Below are 17,765 nucleotides of genomic sequence, written 5' to 3'. Positions count from 1 at the left end.
TATAATTAAGTTGATTTGTGAGGTTAAAGAAACAGAAAACAAAAGCTGAGATCATGAACTTAAGAACAAAGGAGGTAATAAAATCGCAACAAAACATCAGCAAACGATTCATAACTTCGGCTTCCACGATAATCCACTACCACCACACCCTCTTAGATTTTTTAAAAGTCATATCATAATTTTTTTTATTCATAGCGTTTGTCTTCAGATACTAACCCATTGCTGAAATCGTGAAGCTCAACAGCGCGTATCCCAGGTGAAGAGGGAGTGGTCCTAGATATCGTTCTACCATGAAGGATAAAAAAAAAACCAGTGTCTGGCGTTATTTAATCCGTTTGGGATGCGCCACCACGTTCACTTCAGTTCAGAATCGTTTGAGGTTTATGAACGCGTGCCTAGCCTATACACTGTTTATGAGTTGCGGAAGCCAGCCGATGTACCAAGTCAGTGTATCCTCCCAGACAACTCTGGTTCGTTCCGGAGGGATGAAACGATTGGTTGGGCCTAGGGACATCAATCGACCATGCCGTCGCAGCGGGACCTCTCACCAACTGCGCTACCCGCGACCATCGCTCTACCATAAACGCTAGAATATTCAAGTATTCAACAAAGGCAAGTGCAATTATTTGTTAGTTTATTTTCTTAGTTTTCCAAAAACACGTGATAATGAGAATGGCCACAAGATTTTGGTGCGATGTATATTTAAAATGACAATAAACAGAATCTAATGGAAAAATTGATCAGCTCAATGGTACCTCAGCCTTTACGAGAAAAATTTGTCCTTTGTCGAAAACAATTGTCTACATAACTTGTCCCACGCGAAAGGAGGAACCAGTGGGCTACTCTGGCACGCGATTGGGACAAATGGAAGAATTACTGGCGCCCGCTCGACCAGTTCGAAGATCAACGGAAGTCAAGGTGATCAAGGTGACTGGTGTTGAGGTGAAGTTGTGCTTCCACCGCTCTAGACTTGTATTTTAGGCTAAGAAACTGGCTAAAGAATATATTGTCCAATCTACTTACTATATATCCACTTAATATACTACATTTTAGCTAATGAAGGGAACAGATCTATATTTCATTACCTTAAATTTCACCCATTTAATGAAACCTTCATCGAAATCTCGACTAGAAGATAAATTTTAATGCGTAGTAACCTTTTCGGGGTTGCAATTAATTGAGGGAGCCACATGAATGTGCGCTATTTATTAGAGGTAAAATAATAGATAAGATAATTTATACAAAAAAGATTTGTCGTGTATATGTACAAAAACTGATTGTCAATATATTGATTGCCAATATCAAGCGAGATCAAATCACACATATGAAATATGTACTACTATCGCAAAAATAATCACTGACAACCACGATGTGGCCATGAGAAATGCAACCGATAGAATTATGTACAAATGAGCAAAACAACGGAGCAAACTTCCAGAATACTCACAAGTTAATTCATTTGGGCTGGATGACTAGTCAACTCATTTAATTTTTCGACCTTTCATTGGCGCCTTAGCAGCTGAATCAGGCAGTGCTCTTTTGCGGCTTTCTTCTTCTAGCACACTTAAGATTTGACTGGATGCGCGACGTCCATCTGGAAATTTATAATGGATAGTTATGACTACAAAAAGCGTATTTTCTACATGAAAAAAGATGTTTGAAAGAAAACTTTGTATTGTCGAAATTCATACCAGCGAAATGTGCTCCTGATAACGGCAAAGACTCTGAAGAATCACATTCAGGAGTGATAGGCAAAAACCATAGAGGACCCGTTTTTAATGTAACGTCTGGCAATAATGCGTTGATATTATCCTCCTAAAAAAGCATGTTAGAGTATCAAATTGGGTCCAAATCGGAACACTATCAAGTATAAACAGCAAACATAGCTAGAGAAATCACTGATGAAGTGCATAGTACTGGGAAAGACTTCTACAAAATAAAAGTACTAGACGAGTTCGACGAGAAAACTCTGAACTCTTGATAGTAACTGGAAAAATCACCTCATCGGAACTACACAAGATCTCATTTGGCTTCAAAGACTCGACATCAATTATCTCTTCGTCAGAATCCTATAAAAACAAATACAGCAATCGCAAAAGTTCCAAAAGTACGAAAAAAAAGCTAGTGTCGCTTTTGATGGAAAAGCCACATTTATTTTTTGCTGTAAAATAAAACTAAAGCAGTCAAATAACTATTTAACCAATTCACTATAATCTACCTGAGAATTTGCTTTGTCATCTACTTCTGCATCCTCATCTTCCAAGTCGAATTCACCTTCCTTCTCTTCGTATTTCGCATTCTCTTCCAACTCTGTGAACTCAGGTGCAAATGCAGACCAATTCTCAACATGGGCCTGAACAACAAATGGATAAACAAGTAAACAAATAAATGGACACATGTACATGCCAGTGGTGGCAGCAAATTGCAAATAAATAGGTGTTTTGTAAAGTTCATGGATAAAATTAGAAATAAATAAAAATAGAAATGGAGTAACAAATAGTAACGGAAACAAACACTCAGAAACAATTGTAAAAGGGCATTAAAAATGAGTGAAGTGTAAACTCCTGACTAGTTTACAAAGTTTTTCATCAAACTTTTCGATGGTTCGGTCGCTAGCAATATCATATGAATTTTCATTTTTCTTTTCTGTATACCTTACACCTATCGCAGCCCAAGAGAGACCAATTTGACATCGGAAAGACACATAATTGACTTGAAATCACATTTTCAATCAAATGTTTAGCTGGAAACAAAGCAAAAAGGCCGTACCTGTGTCCATACTGATACAATTCCGTTAGCAACCGATAGGATCACGGGTCGAATCGGGTGCCACTGGACGTCCATTAAGCATTCTCCCTGAAAATGGAAGGTGAAGCACACCCCTAGTCCGGTAATAAAGGTGACTGCAAACACACATGAAATAACTACAAGAAACTGAAGTTCTTGCCGGTTTTTACCTCACACACATCACAACTTCTCGAAAAAAGAAAAAGGTCGATCTAACCAGCTAGATTTGTGCTTTTTAAATTCTGGAGAGCAGACATTTACCTTCGTGCCGTGGAGAATCTTGATCAATGTTCCAGTCGTCCGCTCCCAAACATACAACGAATGAGCTTTCGTACTTGCACCACAGATGTAGTAACCTTCGCTATCAGTGCACACGGCCTTCCACGAAGCCTGAGGAAAAATAACAAAATTCCCGACAATACATACGACACAGAGATGCTAGGATGTTAAAGAGAACCTTGTTAACAATATCTGTGACTCGATGCTTTGGCTCAATGGTTGAACCGTTGTGACAATCCAAAATGTCATCCAAATCGAATGTTCGAATAATTCGATCTTGTGAGTTTGTAATGATGAAGTTCCCTCGCCGTGGTACCACTATCTGTTTGATCTGAAGTCCAATAATTGCAGGTAAGATACATAAAATGAAAGGAACTTGCATTAGTAATCGATGGGATAAACAGATTACACACGCAATGCATTGGAAAACGTGAGAAATAACGCACCTGCTGAACGCTGTTTTGTCTTCCCCATGAAACCATCTTCAACGTTTTCGCATCGTAAACAACAAGCTTTCCCTTAAATAAAACTAATCTTACTCAACGAAATTCGAAACCACCATAAGTTAATACAAAAGCAGATTTTCGTACTTTCGGGCAACGCTTCCCCTCCTGTTTAAGAATAAAACATTCTCAGGCGGTTAATAACTTAATGATGAATCTCTTGATCATTACTACATTTGGATCATGCTCATATTATTCATTGTCCAAATGAAGATGTAGCTACCTTCATTTGCAGCTTCATCTTGCGGTTCAACACAAATTAAGCAAAAATGATAAAGTGTCTGGCGTTAATCAATCCGCTTAGGATGCGCCACCACGTATTCACTCCAATTCAAAATCGTTTGGGATTTACGAACGCGTAACTGGCCTATACAGTGAATGGTGGGGGATTGCAGATGTGTCAAGTCAGGTTTTATCCTCTCAGACAAGTCTGATACCAATTTATCGACCGCCAGAGTGAATTCGTACCTTCGACCAATCGTGCATATAGCGGAACCTCTTATGCTGCGCTACACCCGTCCCTCAACACAAATACTCGTTGTGAATTGCACATCGAGTAGCTCTCTGGTAAATTGCCCTTTAAACATTGCACAAGCCGACGAACGAAGCTTGGAACAAACCTCACCCGTCTTCGTTAGCTGTTATCGATTTGGGTCAAATTTGGGTGAATGTGAATGCAACGACTTTAACATTACAAAACTACTGAAACCTGGGGAAACAATCAAACGTATAAAAGAACAACGGGAAGTTATCAACGTACTTTGTTTGTTCCGGTGATTAGATATTTTGCTCTTCTATCGAAAGCTATGGCTGAGACACCGTCTTCAACAGCACCAGGAATATCGTTGGTAATAACTCGTTGGGATCTTGGTTCCAGTTCATCTAGACATGGTGGATAGTTCAACTGAAGGACAAGCACTTGATTGTCGTTTCTGAAACGGAAAAATTGCGTTAAGAAAAGAATCTCGAGAAGTGTATTTATATTTTCTTGTTGGAAGAGTTTGATGGGATAGGTCTCGATCCATTTTCAGACCTTTGATAAAGACGAGGTCGTCGAAACGAGGGGCTAATAAAAAAAAGTTTCACAAAAAACTCGTTGGCATAAGATGAAAACATAAATCCAACTGCCGAGGTTTCAAGAAGTAAGGACATGGAGATTAATCGCGAGCATATAAAATAATGAATTGTATGATGAGAAGAACATGTTGCATATATGCAGGTAATCCACTCACCTTGGATTAAACACGGCAGATGTGACCATGGCGGAGTACTTCAGCCGATGTAAACATGCTCCTTCGATGACGTTCCAAACTGCAACTGTAGTGTCAGCTGAGGCGGTCAGTAATCTTCGACCATTCCGAGACCATGACAAGGACGATACAGGAAGTGCATGAGCAGTCCATGTCTAAATCTTTTTGTTGAAAAATTACAAAGAGAAGATATCTGCGTTCCCAAAATTCCAAGTTTACTGTTCCATTATGTACTGAGTGAAACATTATGTACTGATCACCCACAAAATGAAATGAAGCAAAGAACAAAGACTTTGAGAAATCACCTTAACAATCCCCTTGGTGACGAAATCAAAGATAAAAATCCGCCCATCAGTACTACCGACAGCCACCAACGTACCCCAACGGTTGAATTTGCAACAGTTAGCAGCTCCATTCTAAATATTAGTTTAATCACATCTCAACTTCAAGACGCAGGAAGCTTAAAGACGAAACGAAACGAGAAAAAAAAAAGAAGAGAAAGAAAGAGAAAAGAACGGAAATGGGAACCAGAGTACCTGTAGATCTAGCGTTCCGTCGAGTTCTTCAGGGAATTGGACCCCGAAATTCCTCTCCAGAAGCTCTGCGTTCATCATCTTGGCTCCTGGAAAAACATACATTCTTTATAAATTGATAGCCTGATTCAACTTTCCATAGATCACTTGAAACTAATGGTGAAAATTATGATGCATGCAAAAGGAAAGGAGGTAAGGAAAGAATCACAGCAAATAAGAAACGATTTCAGACCTTCATGTCAGCAAAAACCAAATAGAAATACCATAAGAATTCAAATCAATGTTTCTGCATCCTATTCTCATAACCGCTTAGATTGATTTGGTTAGGAACAGCTGTAACCTGGCAGCATTCACCTACGCCCTTCAGGTTATCTCACAGTGAATAAAATATGAGTTCAAAAGGCATCAAAGCTTTATTTTCAAATCAGTGCTGAGATTTATTCGGTTCTTTGTTGTGATAGGATCCGTGTTTCGGAAGGGAATGACTATATACGAAAATTACGATGAGAACTGATGTACAGAGATGTAATGTAGCTGAGTACGAGCTGATTTCCCTTTTTTCAAAGAATAAATTCTCCTTCGTGGATCTAGTTATTGCTATTTCTTACAAACAAAAAGGTTAATTTGCAAGTAGTGAAAGTTTTCGATGGCTTCTATTAAAAAGTGCTGGAAGCATCAGTTAAAATTAATGCATAAGAATAACTTCTTATTATTGTATCATTCTTATATTATTCAATTTTAACTATTAATAAATTGATAGTTGAAATTAAATTAATAAGCGAAAACTGTACACAACCACAAAAAAATCTCATCACAGTTGTTAGATATTGTGCATCCTTCCCCAATAATAAGTTTCAAAATTTCCTAATGGACATAAACTTTCGCTGGATTCTAATCACCCAGCCCACAAATGAACATGCAAAGGCTAATCCTAACCTACGATTTCATTTGGAAACAATTTTAATCGTAACCGCGGATATACATAACTAAGCATACTTCTAGAGTATAATTGATCTCTATGATTGTAATAAAACTCGTCCACTTCTAATCCATTTTTGTCGGGATATTGGGTTTCTTCTCATTGGTTGTATTAAAGTTTGATTCCGAGAGTAAACACAGTTATAGAGGATTTAACTCGATGACCAGTCCAGTTCTTTCTTCGGAATAAAACCATGAAGTTGACGTGACTCATTCACCAAAAGACTAGACAACGGACGAGTTCGAAGGTGATCGATCTACCCGTGAAACGCTCACGAAAATGGTGCGCAGTACTGCGTAAACAGATATGTAAATATTTTGTTTCCAAAAAAATGACCAGTGGAAAAGACAGGCAGACAAATAAATAAACAGCTGTAGAACTTCATCGAAGCACTGCAATCATCCGTCGAGGACTTCTGTTCCTACTTTCCCGCGCGCGGCACACTCGCGATAAAATGAGCGATCGAATCTTCGCGCGACATTCCGGTCCGAGCTGAGTTTGCACAGCTTGTACAGACGTCATTGCACTTTGAATACTAAATGGTAACGAGCTCGATGGCTTACATCTATCGGACACATTATCCTGGCCGTACTGTGGACGAAACACCCTACCACGAAGCATTTCTCAGGATTAAACTGGATAGGATTTTGCTATGAGGTGTTTCCGAATCCTGCCCAAATTACAGTAGATGCCCCTTGTGAGACTATGGCTGACTTGTTGTTTCTTACGTTTCTGCTCGTAAGCATAGCTCGTGCAACGTACCAATTAACCCTTGAAATCATGCTGAATTCCCCAAACTTATTTTGAGTGTAGTTGAGTTTGTTCAGGCTCCGAACCTAGCGGCAGCGTCCGGGAAATTTCACGCTCCACGGGATCTTCGCGCGCTCTTCTCGAAAATTGCGTTGCTGTCGCGTTGCGTTTCCCTTGTGAAGATGCGCGAAATCCTAATATTATTTGCTTTTTTCGTTGCCATCACACTCTGGGAACCATATTGTTCTGGACTCTTGTGCTCAAAAAAACTGACTCAACAAACCCAACAATGCTTTTTTGTTCCAGCGTTTGGGTACAAACTCGTTCGAGCATATATTTGATGCGTCATGAGTTCTAATTATCGAGGCAGCTTTGTTAGTTGGAAAACTAGCAATTCGTTGAGGTCAGCATCGGACATGTTTCTAGTCATAACTGTCTTTTCTCATTCCATTCCTATTTGTTCACGCGGAGATCTGTTATCCGTCATCTGGAGATTTGGTTTCACGAGAACGTCTGCTTGGTGCCACATTTATCTCTCCCAGCATCAGTTTGAAACGGAATTTATTCGATGAAGCGTTTAAAATTGTACGGATCCGGTATTAACCGAGTTTCTTCTGAAGAGTATCCACTAACGCGAAAATTCTTGCAGACACTATGTCGCTTAATGTTTTTGATTGTGTTATAACCCCAACACGAAAGAGAATTTTCTCTTATTAGCTATTCTTTTTTTTCGTAGAAAGAATTGACACTATGAGAAAGGAGGAATTACAAGCAATTTTTGAAGAAGCATATGCTCGTTATGAGCCACAGTCGGCGCTGACTATGCTTAACCGGGTGACCGCAGCGCGCTTTCGATCGAAGCACGGCAGAAGCCAGGGAAGAATGTGTGTCAGTCGGTGAACAAAGCGTTCGTTCTTTTAAAAGCTAAAGATAACAGAACTCGAAGTTTCACTTGTGAAGAGTTCAATAGAAGTATCAAAACCTTTCAATATTGCAAAAACCTTCCTAGTCCTTCCTTACCTTTATTGCAACTGGTGCATTTGTCGTCTGAATTCGAGTATTCACTTCACTAATTCCGTGAATCCCGCATGGATTCGAAAATGACGCCTCAGAATTTGAATAAATACTCGCTTTGTATAGATGAGGCGGGTGTGGTGTAGCGGTTAGAGGTGCCGCTTCCTGCACGATCGATCGGAGGTTCGAATCCGCCCTAGTGCTCACCAAGCCTTTCATCCCTCCGGGGTCGGTAAATTGGTACCAGACTTGTCTGGGAGGATAAAAACACTCACCTGACACATCGGGTAGCCACCGCAAGTCATTGTATAGGCCAGTTACACATTCGTGAACCTCAAACGATTCCGAATAGAAGTGAACGTGGGGGCGCATCCCAAGCGGATTGATCAACGCCAGAAATTTTATCCTTGTACAAATGATGTGGTGTGAAAACGGTCATACCTCACACTTACTTGTGCCTGGGCGACCAGCAATGCACATTTGATTTGGCTGACCTCGTCTAAAGATGTTCTAGTTCGAGCGCGAACAGCAAAACAAGCTAGAGCCATTGTGCAGTCAAATATGGAATCGAGGTAGGACCATAACGAACTGCGGAGATGGATGGCGGTAGCGAGGGCCCTTACCCGATTCCAAGCGCTACGCTCCACCGCGCCGCTTCGAGCGGAGCCGCTTGCGCAATTGACCGTGCTTCATGTCGTTTTGACTCAACTATACACTCTGTGTTGAGGACACTTAAAGGCACTTAAAGGCAAGGTAGAATCTGGGGTGGTACGGATTTCACGTGGAGTATCCGTATACGGGGTCGTAGATTATGGAGACCGGGGTGGTTCCGCTCATCTCTCCCTGAGTCACTGCAAGCAGTAGGCCTCTGTTGCTGTTTTGTTTTTTTTTTGTTTTTTTGCCTTCTATTGCAGCGTGCCACCCTTGCACGCGTAGCGTCCCTTACTGCCTATCGGGGCAGTCCGAATTGATTTTCGACGAATCGCAGGTCTGGAACTTCGCAAGGGGTGGAGGGTTACAACAGATGGCGTCGTACAAGCGGCACTCTGGAGGCGGCTGTTTGCAGTGATGCAGGGAGAGATGAGTGGAACAACCTCGGTCTCCATAATCTACGACCCAGTATACGGACACTCCACCTGAAATCCGGACCGCCCCAGATTCGTGGTATGCTGCCTTTAATGTTTACATGGACTTGTAGCTGGGTCAAGACGACATGAAACACAGACAGTTACGCAAGCGGTCGTACTCGAAGCGATGCAGTGGAGACAGCGGTTGGAATCGAGGGGGGACCATTGGGAATTGTAGAGATGGGTGGCGGTAGCAAGGATCCTTACATGATCTCAACTACGCTCCACCGCGCCGGAGTTCGAGTGCAACCGCCTACGCGACTGTCCGTGCTTCCTGTAGTTTTGACCCAAACATTCTTTGCTGTTACTCACTGCACTTACTGATAAATGCAGTTTCGTTTTTTTTTTTCTTCGCCAAGATGAGTGAAATACTTATCTTAGAACACTAGAAACGTGCTATAGTCGGGTCAAAACGATCTGCGGCTGCTTCAGCGCTTGTGAGCTGCGCCCGAAGTGGTGGGGTGTAACGTGGCGGTTGGGGTCGAGGTGGGACCATCGTGAAGTGCAGCGATGAGTGGTGCCAGCAAGGGTCCCCACTAAATCCTAACGGCTACGCTTCACCGCATCACTTCGAGCGCAGCTGCTTACGCAACTGCGACGAACTTCACGAGACGAGTGAGTTTCAAATAGTGCATGAAGAAGTGATGAATGAGAGAAAAAAAAAGGAATGAGTGAAAAAAAACCGGAAACCACTATGATTGAAAAATAACTCTTCCTTCACTCTTTCATAGGTCTGGGGTTCAAAAATATCGATTTTTTGTGGCGGTGCTAGTGGTTGGTCCCGCAAAGATATGGAGATATGCTGAAACAAAGTAGTGCACAATATGGAGATCATTGCAAAGTTGATGCTGGGACAGATAGATGCGAAGAAGGTGTTGAACCTGTGGAGTGATTCCTTGCGTTTTCAGTTATCCGTATAATAATCCATACGGAAACCGTCACGAAGCGAACCCATTTGGATACAATCCGGAGTTTCCTTCGCTTCATAATACTCAGGGATCATCCGGTTTTTATCAACAGCAGCAGGTAATTGTCGATTTTTATACTATAGGTATACTTAATGCTATTCAGTTTAATTATGTTTTCTTAGAAGAAGCTTTTATTTTCTTTATAGCTGTACCTATGAAGCTTTTTTTCAGTATTTTGCTTCACACAAGGAATATAATCCAGCATTCTCCGGTTACTCGAAACCTGTTTATTCACGGGATTATACGTTCCAGGTATATGTTTTGCTGGTGTATTCCTGACAACTGTTAGTCACTATGGACTTGCCGATTTCTACGTTATAAACAAGTACGACAAAATGCTAGGTAGTGGAAGAAAATAAACCTTTGGAAAACTTATGAGTTTTTTGTTTGAGCTCTTGAGGAAGCTTAAGGACTACTGTGGTTTCAAATGTGTGCTCTAGTCCTTTGAACTTCTACTCTGGAACTGTTTATTGGACTTTGTTTTCGAAACAGTACACTTCCCAAATAGAAAACAATTTTGGTGTGTAGATGGTGGGATTTTTTTTTTACTTTCGAATGTTTGTTTTATCCTATATCCTTCCTAGGTACAACGCGCTTTCGTGACAGGTTAAAAGTAAGATAGAGCGGGGATGTAGAGAGATTGGGCGAGTTGTCTTGTGCCTATCGCTGGGTCGACGAGTTTTAATGCCTTCTGTGCTTTTTGGATTTATCTCAAGAAGATGATAATGAAGATGTTAAGGAGGGCTTCATATCAACGCTTTTAATTAGAATGAAGTTGTAAAGGCAGCAGCAGTTCTTCACTTCGCTTCAGTTGTTCTTTAGAATCGTCGTGGAGCGTTTCCAAATTACTCCAGATACTCGAAAAACGACTCGCGTGTTGCAAGGGTGAGTAGCAAATAACCCACATTTCCACATTTCGTTTTATGTTCGAACGAAGTGTTGGCGAACCGTACTAGGAACATCTGCATTTGCAGCATAGAATCACGCAGTCGAGCAGAGGCACGCTGAAGACCAAAAAGAGCACGTCTTCCGCATTTCTCAGCACTACTGAATCATCGTCAACAAGTTCCCAAGTGCTCAAAGCTGAGGACACACTACAGAGCGGTAGTGGAATATAATTTAACAATTGAATGATAGATTAGTTTTTCAAGTGTTTCTCTACTTTGTTGAAACATTTTCGGATTGTCATAGTGATGTGATTCCGAACTGGAAGTTGTAAAAGCCGTGAATCTTTCGGAATAAAAACAAACATCTGTAGAGCATCGAGAGTAACAAATTAGATGCAGATTGAGTTAGCTATGTTTTTTGCTAGCCTCCTTTCACGATGTTAAAGACGACGAAGATATCCAAAAATCATGCTCTGGATTTTTTCAAAGAAAACATATAACTAAAGACTTATGTAGTTTTTTTTAAGTGTAAAATCTTTTGTTCTTATCCAACCGAGATGAAATTTTCCTTCGTATGCTTTAAATATTGGATGCATTTGTGAAAACATTATAGACGACCAGAAGCCCGGAAAGACTCGCCACGCATCGTCGGACAAGCCAGATATTTCAGTGCTGAAAATCATTTCGCCGAAAAAGGGTACGAAAAATCCGCGTAAATCCCACGCGGGTAAGGTTGAAGCGGGTCCAAAGCGTGTAACATCATCAGGCTCTGGTAGGATTTTTGATATAGCTGCCCTAATAATAAGAATTTGTCAGACTAGGTATGAATGTGTTTTGAAGTCGTTTGTTTATAGGTTTAAGGAAAAACATGAGCTACATGCCATTCGGAGGTGGAATGCCTCGTGGTGGAATCCCCATGATGCGTGGAGGTCGAGGAAGAGGAGGTGGACGTAGGTTCATGATGAAACCCAACAACAATCCTATGGACATTCCAGTTGGGTCACTCTGATTTTATCATTTTTTTTTACAACGCTGCATATATACTGTTGTTTAACGCGTTTTTAGTTCAAACCGCTTCCTGATGATGCCCCTGCTATCAGCTTGACTATCGATCCGGATAATTTCATCTGTTTCCACGGGTTTTCTAGTATTTTCACGACACAACACACGGTGAGTATCCCTTTGCTGTGTTTATTAATTCATAACATAGAATATTACTTGCAGTTCCCAGTCTTAATCGAGGGGAAGATTTACGAAAGTGGCGATCACTATTATCAGATTCAAAAAGTGCACGATCTATGTGGAACAGTTAGTGACAAATTGACGGAAACAGGTTTATATTGTGTTATATAAGGAATTCTGGATACTATCCTATGTCTGGAATTATTTCAGTACGAGACGAGAAGGGGCGCCGTCTTGATGGAAAAGTTGGGTTTAGTGAGCACAGAGATAAGAGCTTCAGTCAGATTGCCAAAGATGTTATTCGGCTCAATAATGTTAGTTGTTTAATATTTTTGCTTGTTTCGTTTGTCATTAATTTACTCTATAAAATTTGCTACCAGTTCTTTTGAAGTTAGTGTAAACGATGTTTTCTGAGCAATTAGAAACAGATATGAATTTGTACATCCAGCCTCTTTAAAGGCATCGCCCCACGAATCTGAGGTGCCGCAGATTTCAGGTCGAGTATTCTTTTAAAGGGTAGTAGATTATGGGGAGAGGGTGATTCCGTCCATTTCTTCCTAGTTGCCTTAAAAAAACGACCCGGAAGATGCGGCGCCGCGCAAGGCTGGCGCGCTTCAGTCGAACTCCTTGTGGAAAATAGTGCCCCAGAACGCCCGAAGCCGTATCTTCCAGGCCGTTTTTACGGTAATTAGGAAGAAATGGACAGAATCACCCCCTCCCCATAATCTGCGATCCCGTATACGAATTCTTCACCTGAAATCCGTACCACCTCAGATTCGTGGAATGATGCCTTTAAGGACAAAATATGAGTGAGTAAAGATGATATTTGCTCGAAGCGTTTTCAGAATTTTGTTAAATTGCTTGATTTTTCAATTTGCAAAAAATCTAATACCGTGACTCAACCATTTTCTATTAATTGGTTGACCTAATGCTTGTGTACCAGCGTTTGATGAGGTTACAACAGTTGGTCCTTGCCAGAAGTCCAAAACACAGTTGTTGGTCTAATTTTTGTTGATAAACCACAATTTCTGATCTCTCAATTTATAGGTGGATAAGAAAAAAGTTGATGAATGGCGATACTCCAAGGGACTTGAAGTTATGCAGAAAGCTCTTTTCGCCAAGGTGAGGCGGCGACAGTTGTTGACTTGCTCCTTTTGACTATATTCTCTGTTTATTATTTCTGCAGGTGTCTCAATCTGTTATGCTCCGTCAGGCGTTATCTGAAAGTGGCAAAAAGATTCTAGTGCACGCATTCCCTGGTGACAGTATTTACGGAGCTGGGTAGGTTGAGTCGAAAAACGTATTTTATGTATAGTGCAGTCAGAACGAAATGAAGCGCGGTGCAGTTGCGTAAGAGATTGTGCTCGGAGAAGTGCGGAGGAACGTAGCAGTCAGGATCGAGTGAAGACCCTTCTACCACCGTTTCTTGCTCCAGTTTGCGATGCTACACCTCAATTCTAACTGCTATCTCCACCGCGCCGCTTTGGACGCAGCCTCTTACGGATCTGCGGCGGGGTTCAATTCGCTTTGACCCGACTACTGTATATGTATACGTTTGATTGGTGGCGTTTTAGATGCAGACACGCACAGGTGAAGAAATGGTGTGAGAGCATGAAGGCCAACGGAGCTACTACTATAAGGGTTAGCTGAAACTGATTGGAACTTCTCACGTTTTTCGATTAGTTGACAAATACCGTTGTAGCTATCGCAAAATTTCAAAATGTCGTACAAGATCGTTATTCGTATGAAGATTTCAGATCCCAGCAACATTCCCTTTGACTTCTGAAACTGTTGTGAATTGTCCGAACTTTGCTCAAGGACGTAATGTGCTTGGTGTTATTCTTATGCAGCTCAGGTGCGTTCTGCTACCAATTCTTCACTCTTACGCCAACAATTCTTGTGTGTGCCATCTAGAAAACGTAATGATTTTAACGTTGACGGAACTGTTGCTTTTTGTGTTAGGAAGCAGGTTATCTACGTTTAGTTTTAAGAAAACGTCCCAATCTTGAGTACATTTACTACATTTACCTGCAGTAATTCTGGTTCAGTTTGCGGAATATCAGTCATATTCTCAATTTTTATTTCTCGAAGAGAGGAGTTAGAGTAACTTGTGTTTTCTATTCACACGTGGGTAAAATCGAAGAAAACTAGCTGTTTCCGTCGTGATTCATTTATATAGTTGCTAGTGCTCATACTATAAGGACCGTATGGTGAGTTTATTAGAAGAGCAGCTATAATTCAAAATCGATGTTTTACGAGAATAATTTGGTCACAATGTAAAATCCTTATGCATTCATGTGGTTAGCGCTCACTCAAAAATACGGTAAACAAATAAAGTGAAAAAATAAAAGCAATGCCCTGGTTTCTGAGCGTTTATTTCAGAGAGATGTTGCGGGAGAACAAAGTGCCAATCGTAGACTTAAGTTCGGTATTTGATTCGCTTCGTATTGGTACCAACAACGTCGACGCAACCATGGACGATCAGGTTTGTGCACCTTTGTAGAAATGACATAATCTTAAAGGTTTGTTTCCTCCGTACTCTGCATTTGCCTAAAGGAAACCTGCTATTCTATTGGCAAATAAAAAAGGGGTTCAAGAATGCGTAAAATATTTCGCCTTATTTGAAAATGAATCGATCAAATGAACTGAGATCTCTGGAGTTGAACTTTGTTATTTCCTCACTTTTTTCAATTGATCCACCATCTTCTAGTTGCATTGATGTTCCTCAATGTCTTCTTTAGTTACCTGAGAATTTGTCATATGCTTTCACGCTGCTACAGCTGTTAAGAGAGCCTTAGTGGGAGAATCGCTGAAGATCTAGTGCACCTTAGCTGTCTTCCACAGAGTTCATGAACAGATTCACTCACATCAAGCAGTGAAGTGCAACAATAGCGCTTTGTAAGAACATGTTGACACGATGAAGCTCTGCACATTCTGATAAGGAAATTTGTTTTATACCGCTAGTTTCATGTTTTATGGTGAATGTATGTTTACATGTATTTGGATTAGCTCCAAGACGCGATTAGGCAAACGTTATGTCGTGACAAAAACGTGACCAAAACAAAAACGGCACCGCGAGTTCATGACCGGAGTCTACTCATAAGAAATACTGTTTTTTCTCTCGACATGTCATCATTCTGTCTCCTAACTGTAAGCGCATAAACATGTTATCGAAGTAACTGCCAAACTGTCGTATAAACAGTTCCCAGCTTTTTTTTGTAATCAATAAGAAAGCTTTGACCAAACTAATCCGTTGTTTTTAGGACTGCGGAGATGGATTCGCCATCGGTGGTGGAAGCATCCAGGCGAAGATTGGAGGAGGCACAACGAAGACATAGTTCTGTTCAATCATGCAGTTCAAAAGAGTGCTCGTAAGCACACCATCTTCAAGAATTTCTCGCTAGCACATTCGCATGTTCCTTCTCTGCAATCATCGAGTTTATTTTATTTTATTTTATTTTTGTTGTCACTTTGTGTACGTTTTCTTGGAACGCTTTTATTCTTTTTTAATGTCCATGTTTTTTTTTGCAGTATTGATCAACCGGTTATGAATCACTAATCGTTCAAATTGTTGTTAGTTTGTTATGTATAAATTATTTAACAATAAGTAGAGCGAGCTGTTCTTCATCCACATAGAAGCATCCATAACCATATAAGTCAAAAAAGAGCTTTCAGAACTGAAGACGTTTTCCGTTGTAAGACAACGAAATTCAAATCCATTATCTGTTTTTCTCTGTTTTCCTAATTTGAAGCACCATTACGTACAGATAACATGCTTCATAATGATCAAGGGAGAGTACAAGCTTTCAACTCATTAGAGTGAACAAATTTTCTTCGCCTTTAAGTGATGTCATCATATTACGACAGAGATGTCAATGGACAGAAGTGTCCGGCGGCGAACCTTTGATGATGTAAGGTTGGTAATTTTATTATTCCAAGAACAGAAATTTCTCTATAGCTGGCACTATGACAATGTTTTTTTTTTTTTCAAAAGCAAGGTCACTCGCAACTATTATACCTAGAGAGTGTGCAGCCTCGGTGAACAACACTAATATGAGCAAGCTGACGCTTTTCATTTGTAGTCTCTCCCGGAAAGTGAAACGGGCCATTATGAAAGGCCATAGTGGTGAAATGGGCACTTACGCGTTACTAATTCTGGCCCCGGAAGTTTTTTTCTTTTTTTGCAGCGCTGCTCTGTGCATGGTGTGCTGAGGTGTTAATGTCAAAAAAAAAAGAAGAATTTTCGGTTTCAAACGAAAGAAAGGAGTAGTAGAAGTAGAATGTTCTTCAGAACGCTTTAAAAAATTAGTGATTCTCAGATTAAGAATTGACTTTGGTCTTAAGATGTCGATGTAGTTATTCTCATTTATTTGTTGTCTTGAATAATTAAGTTGCACTATATTGTATTATGTTTTAGCAAAACTTCGGAAAAATACAAAAACGCGTGTGCCCTTCCATTCCTGATAGTTTTCTTTCCACACCCTTTCTTGATTTTTATTCTCACTTATCGGAACAATGTTCTCTCTTCATCCAACACTCTATCTTTTTTTTTTATCGTTTCTGCACTCTTTCGCACGCATGTTTCATTGCTTGGTTTCGACGAGAGCCGCCAAATTTGCAAAAGACTTTCGTTTTATATCCACTATTTGTCGAAGTATTCGTTGCTTCGTTGTTTTTGCTTTTTCTTCAGTAAATTTTAGTGCAGGAAAAGAAATAAGAGCTAGCGTGCCGGAAAAAGGGACTTGCAGCGTCACTTTGGGACCCAACCCATTCAGCTGCAATTTGTTTGTTATTGATATTGAATCATTTCGATGCTACTGAACATTTCAGACTTTTTATTAATTTGTTGCTTTTTTTTCGTATTGATGCTCTCTTTAATTTCCACGATATGAGTAATGCAGTCGAGACAAAACGACATGAACCCTGACAGTTGCGTAAGCGGTTGCGTTCGAAGCGGTGTGATGGAGCGTAGCGGTTGGGATCGTGCAGGGATCCTAGCTACTGCCACCCATCTCTGCGCAACTGCTTACGCAACTGCACAGTGTTTTATGTCGTTTTGACCCAACTTGCATTGCAATGCGCCACCCTTGCGGACGCCCGCATCAACGGCTGGACCTTCAAGGATTAACAAGGTCTCGCCACCAACCTATTCAAGTTAAAGGCATCACACCACGAATCTGAAGGGGGACGGATTTCCGGTGATGTATTCGTATACGGGGTCGTAGATTATGGGGAAGAGGGTGATTCCGTTCATTTCTTCCACATTGCCGTAGAAAACGGCCCGGAAGATTCGGCTTTGAGCGTTCCGGTGCACTATTTTCTACAAGGAATTCGACTGGAGCGCGACAGCCCTATGCGGCGCCGCATCTTCCGGGCCGTTTTTTTTACGGCAATTAGGAAGAAATGGACGGAACCACATCCTTCTCCATAATCTACTATCCCGTATACTCACCTGAAATCCGTACCACTTCAGATTCGTGGGATGATGCCTTTAAACTACTGAACA

The 17,765-nt window shown here is 40.8% G+C and overlaps 2 protein-coding genes across 2 annotated transcripts; one reads left to right on the top strand and one right to left on the bottom strand.

Moving 5' to 3' along the window:
- Positions 1-1,481: 1,481 nt before the first annotated feature.
- RB195_017060 (uncharacterized protein) lies at positions 1,482-6,952 on the bottom strand (the record flags this gene model as incomplete). Its single annotated transcript, XM_013442070.2, has 12 exons — positions 1,482-1,594; positions 1,692-1,815; positions 2,001-2,069; positions 2,219-2,353; positions 2,770-2,856; positions 3,049-3,177; positions 3,245-3,397; positions 3,513-3,584; positions 4,330-4,501; positions 4,802-4,974; positions 5,125-5,235; positions 5,356-5,433. The coding sequence occupies 12 exons, from the start codon at positions 5,431-5,433 to the stop codon at positions 1,482-1,484; spliced, it is 1,416 nt and encodes a 471-aa protein (XP_013297524.1).
- Positions 6,953-7,428: 476 nt separating this feature from the next.
- Positions 7,429-15,597, top strand: RB195_017059 (uncharacterized protein; the record flags this gene model as incomplete). The annotated part of the gene is made up of 16 exons (XM_064183885.1): positions 7,429-7,484; positions 10,131-10,248; positions 10,362-10,442; positions 11,013-11,075; positions 11,165-11,294; positions 11,691-11,849; positions 11,932-12,071; positions 12,143-12,247; positions 12,302-12,410; positions 12,470-12,573; positions 13,307-13,381; positions 13,446-13,540; positions 13,834-13,900; positions 14,017-14,114; positions 14,642-14,744; positions 15,523-15,597. 16 exons carry the CDS (start codon positions 7,429-7,431, stop codon positions 15,595-15,597), a joined length of 1,578 nt encoding a protein of 525 aa, XP_064039766.1.
- Between the last annotated feature and the right edge of the window lie 2,168 nt (positions 15,598-17,765).

This window comes from Necator americanus, chromosome II (assembly GCF_031761385.1).
Source record: "Necator americanus strain Aroian chromosome II, whole genome shotgun sequence".
NCBI classification, from domain to species: Eukaryota; Metazoa; Nematoda; class Chromadorea; order Rhabditida; family Ancylostomatidae; genus Necator; species Necator americanus.
This window is presented reverse-complemented; position numbering and strand designations above follow the sequence as displayed.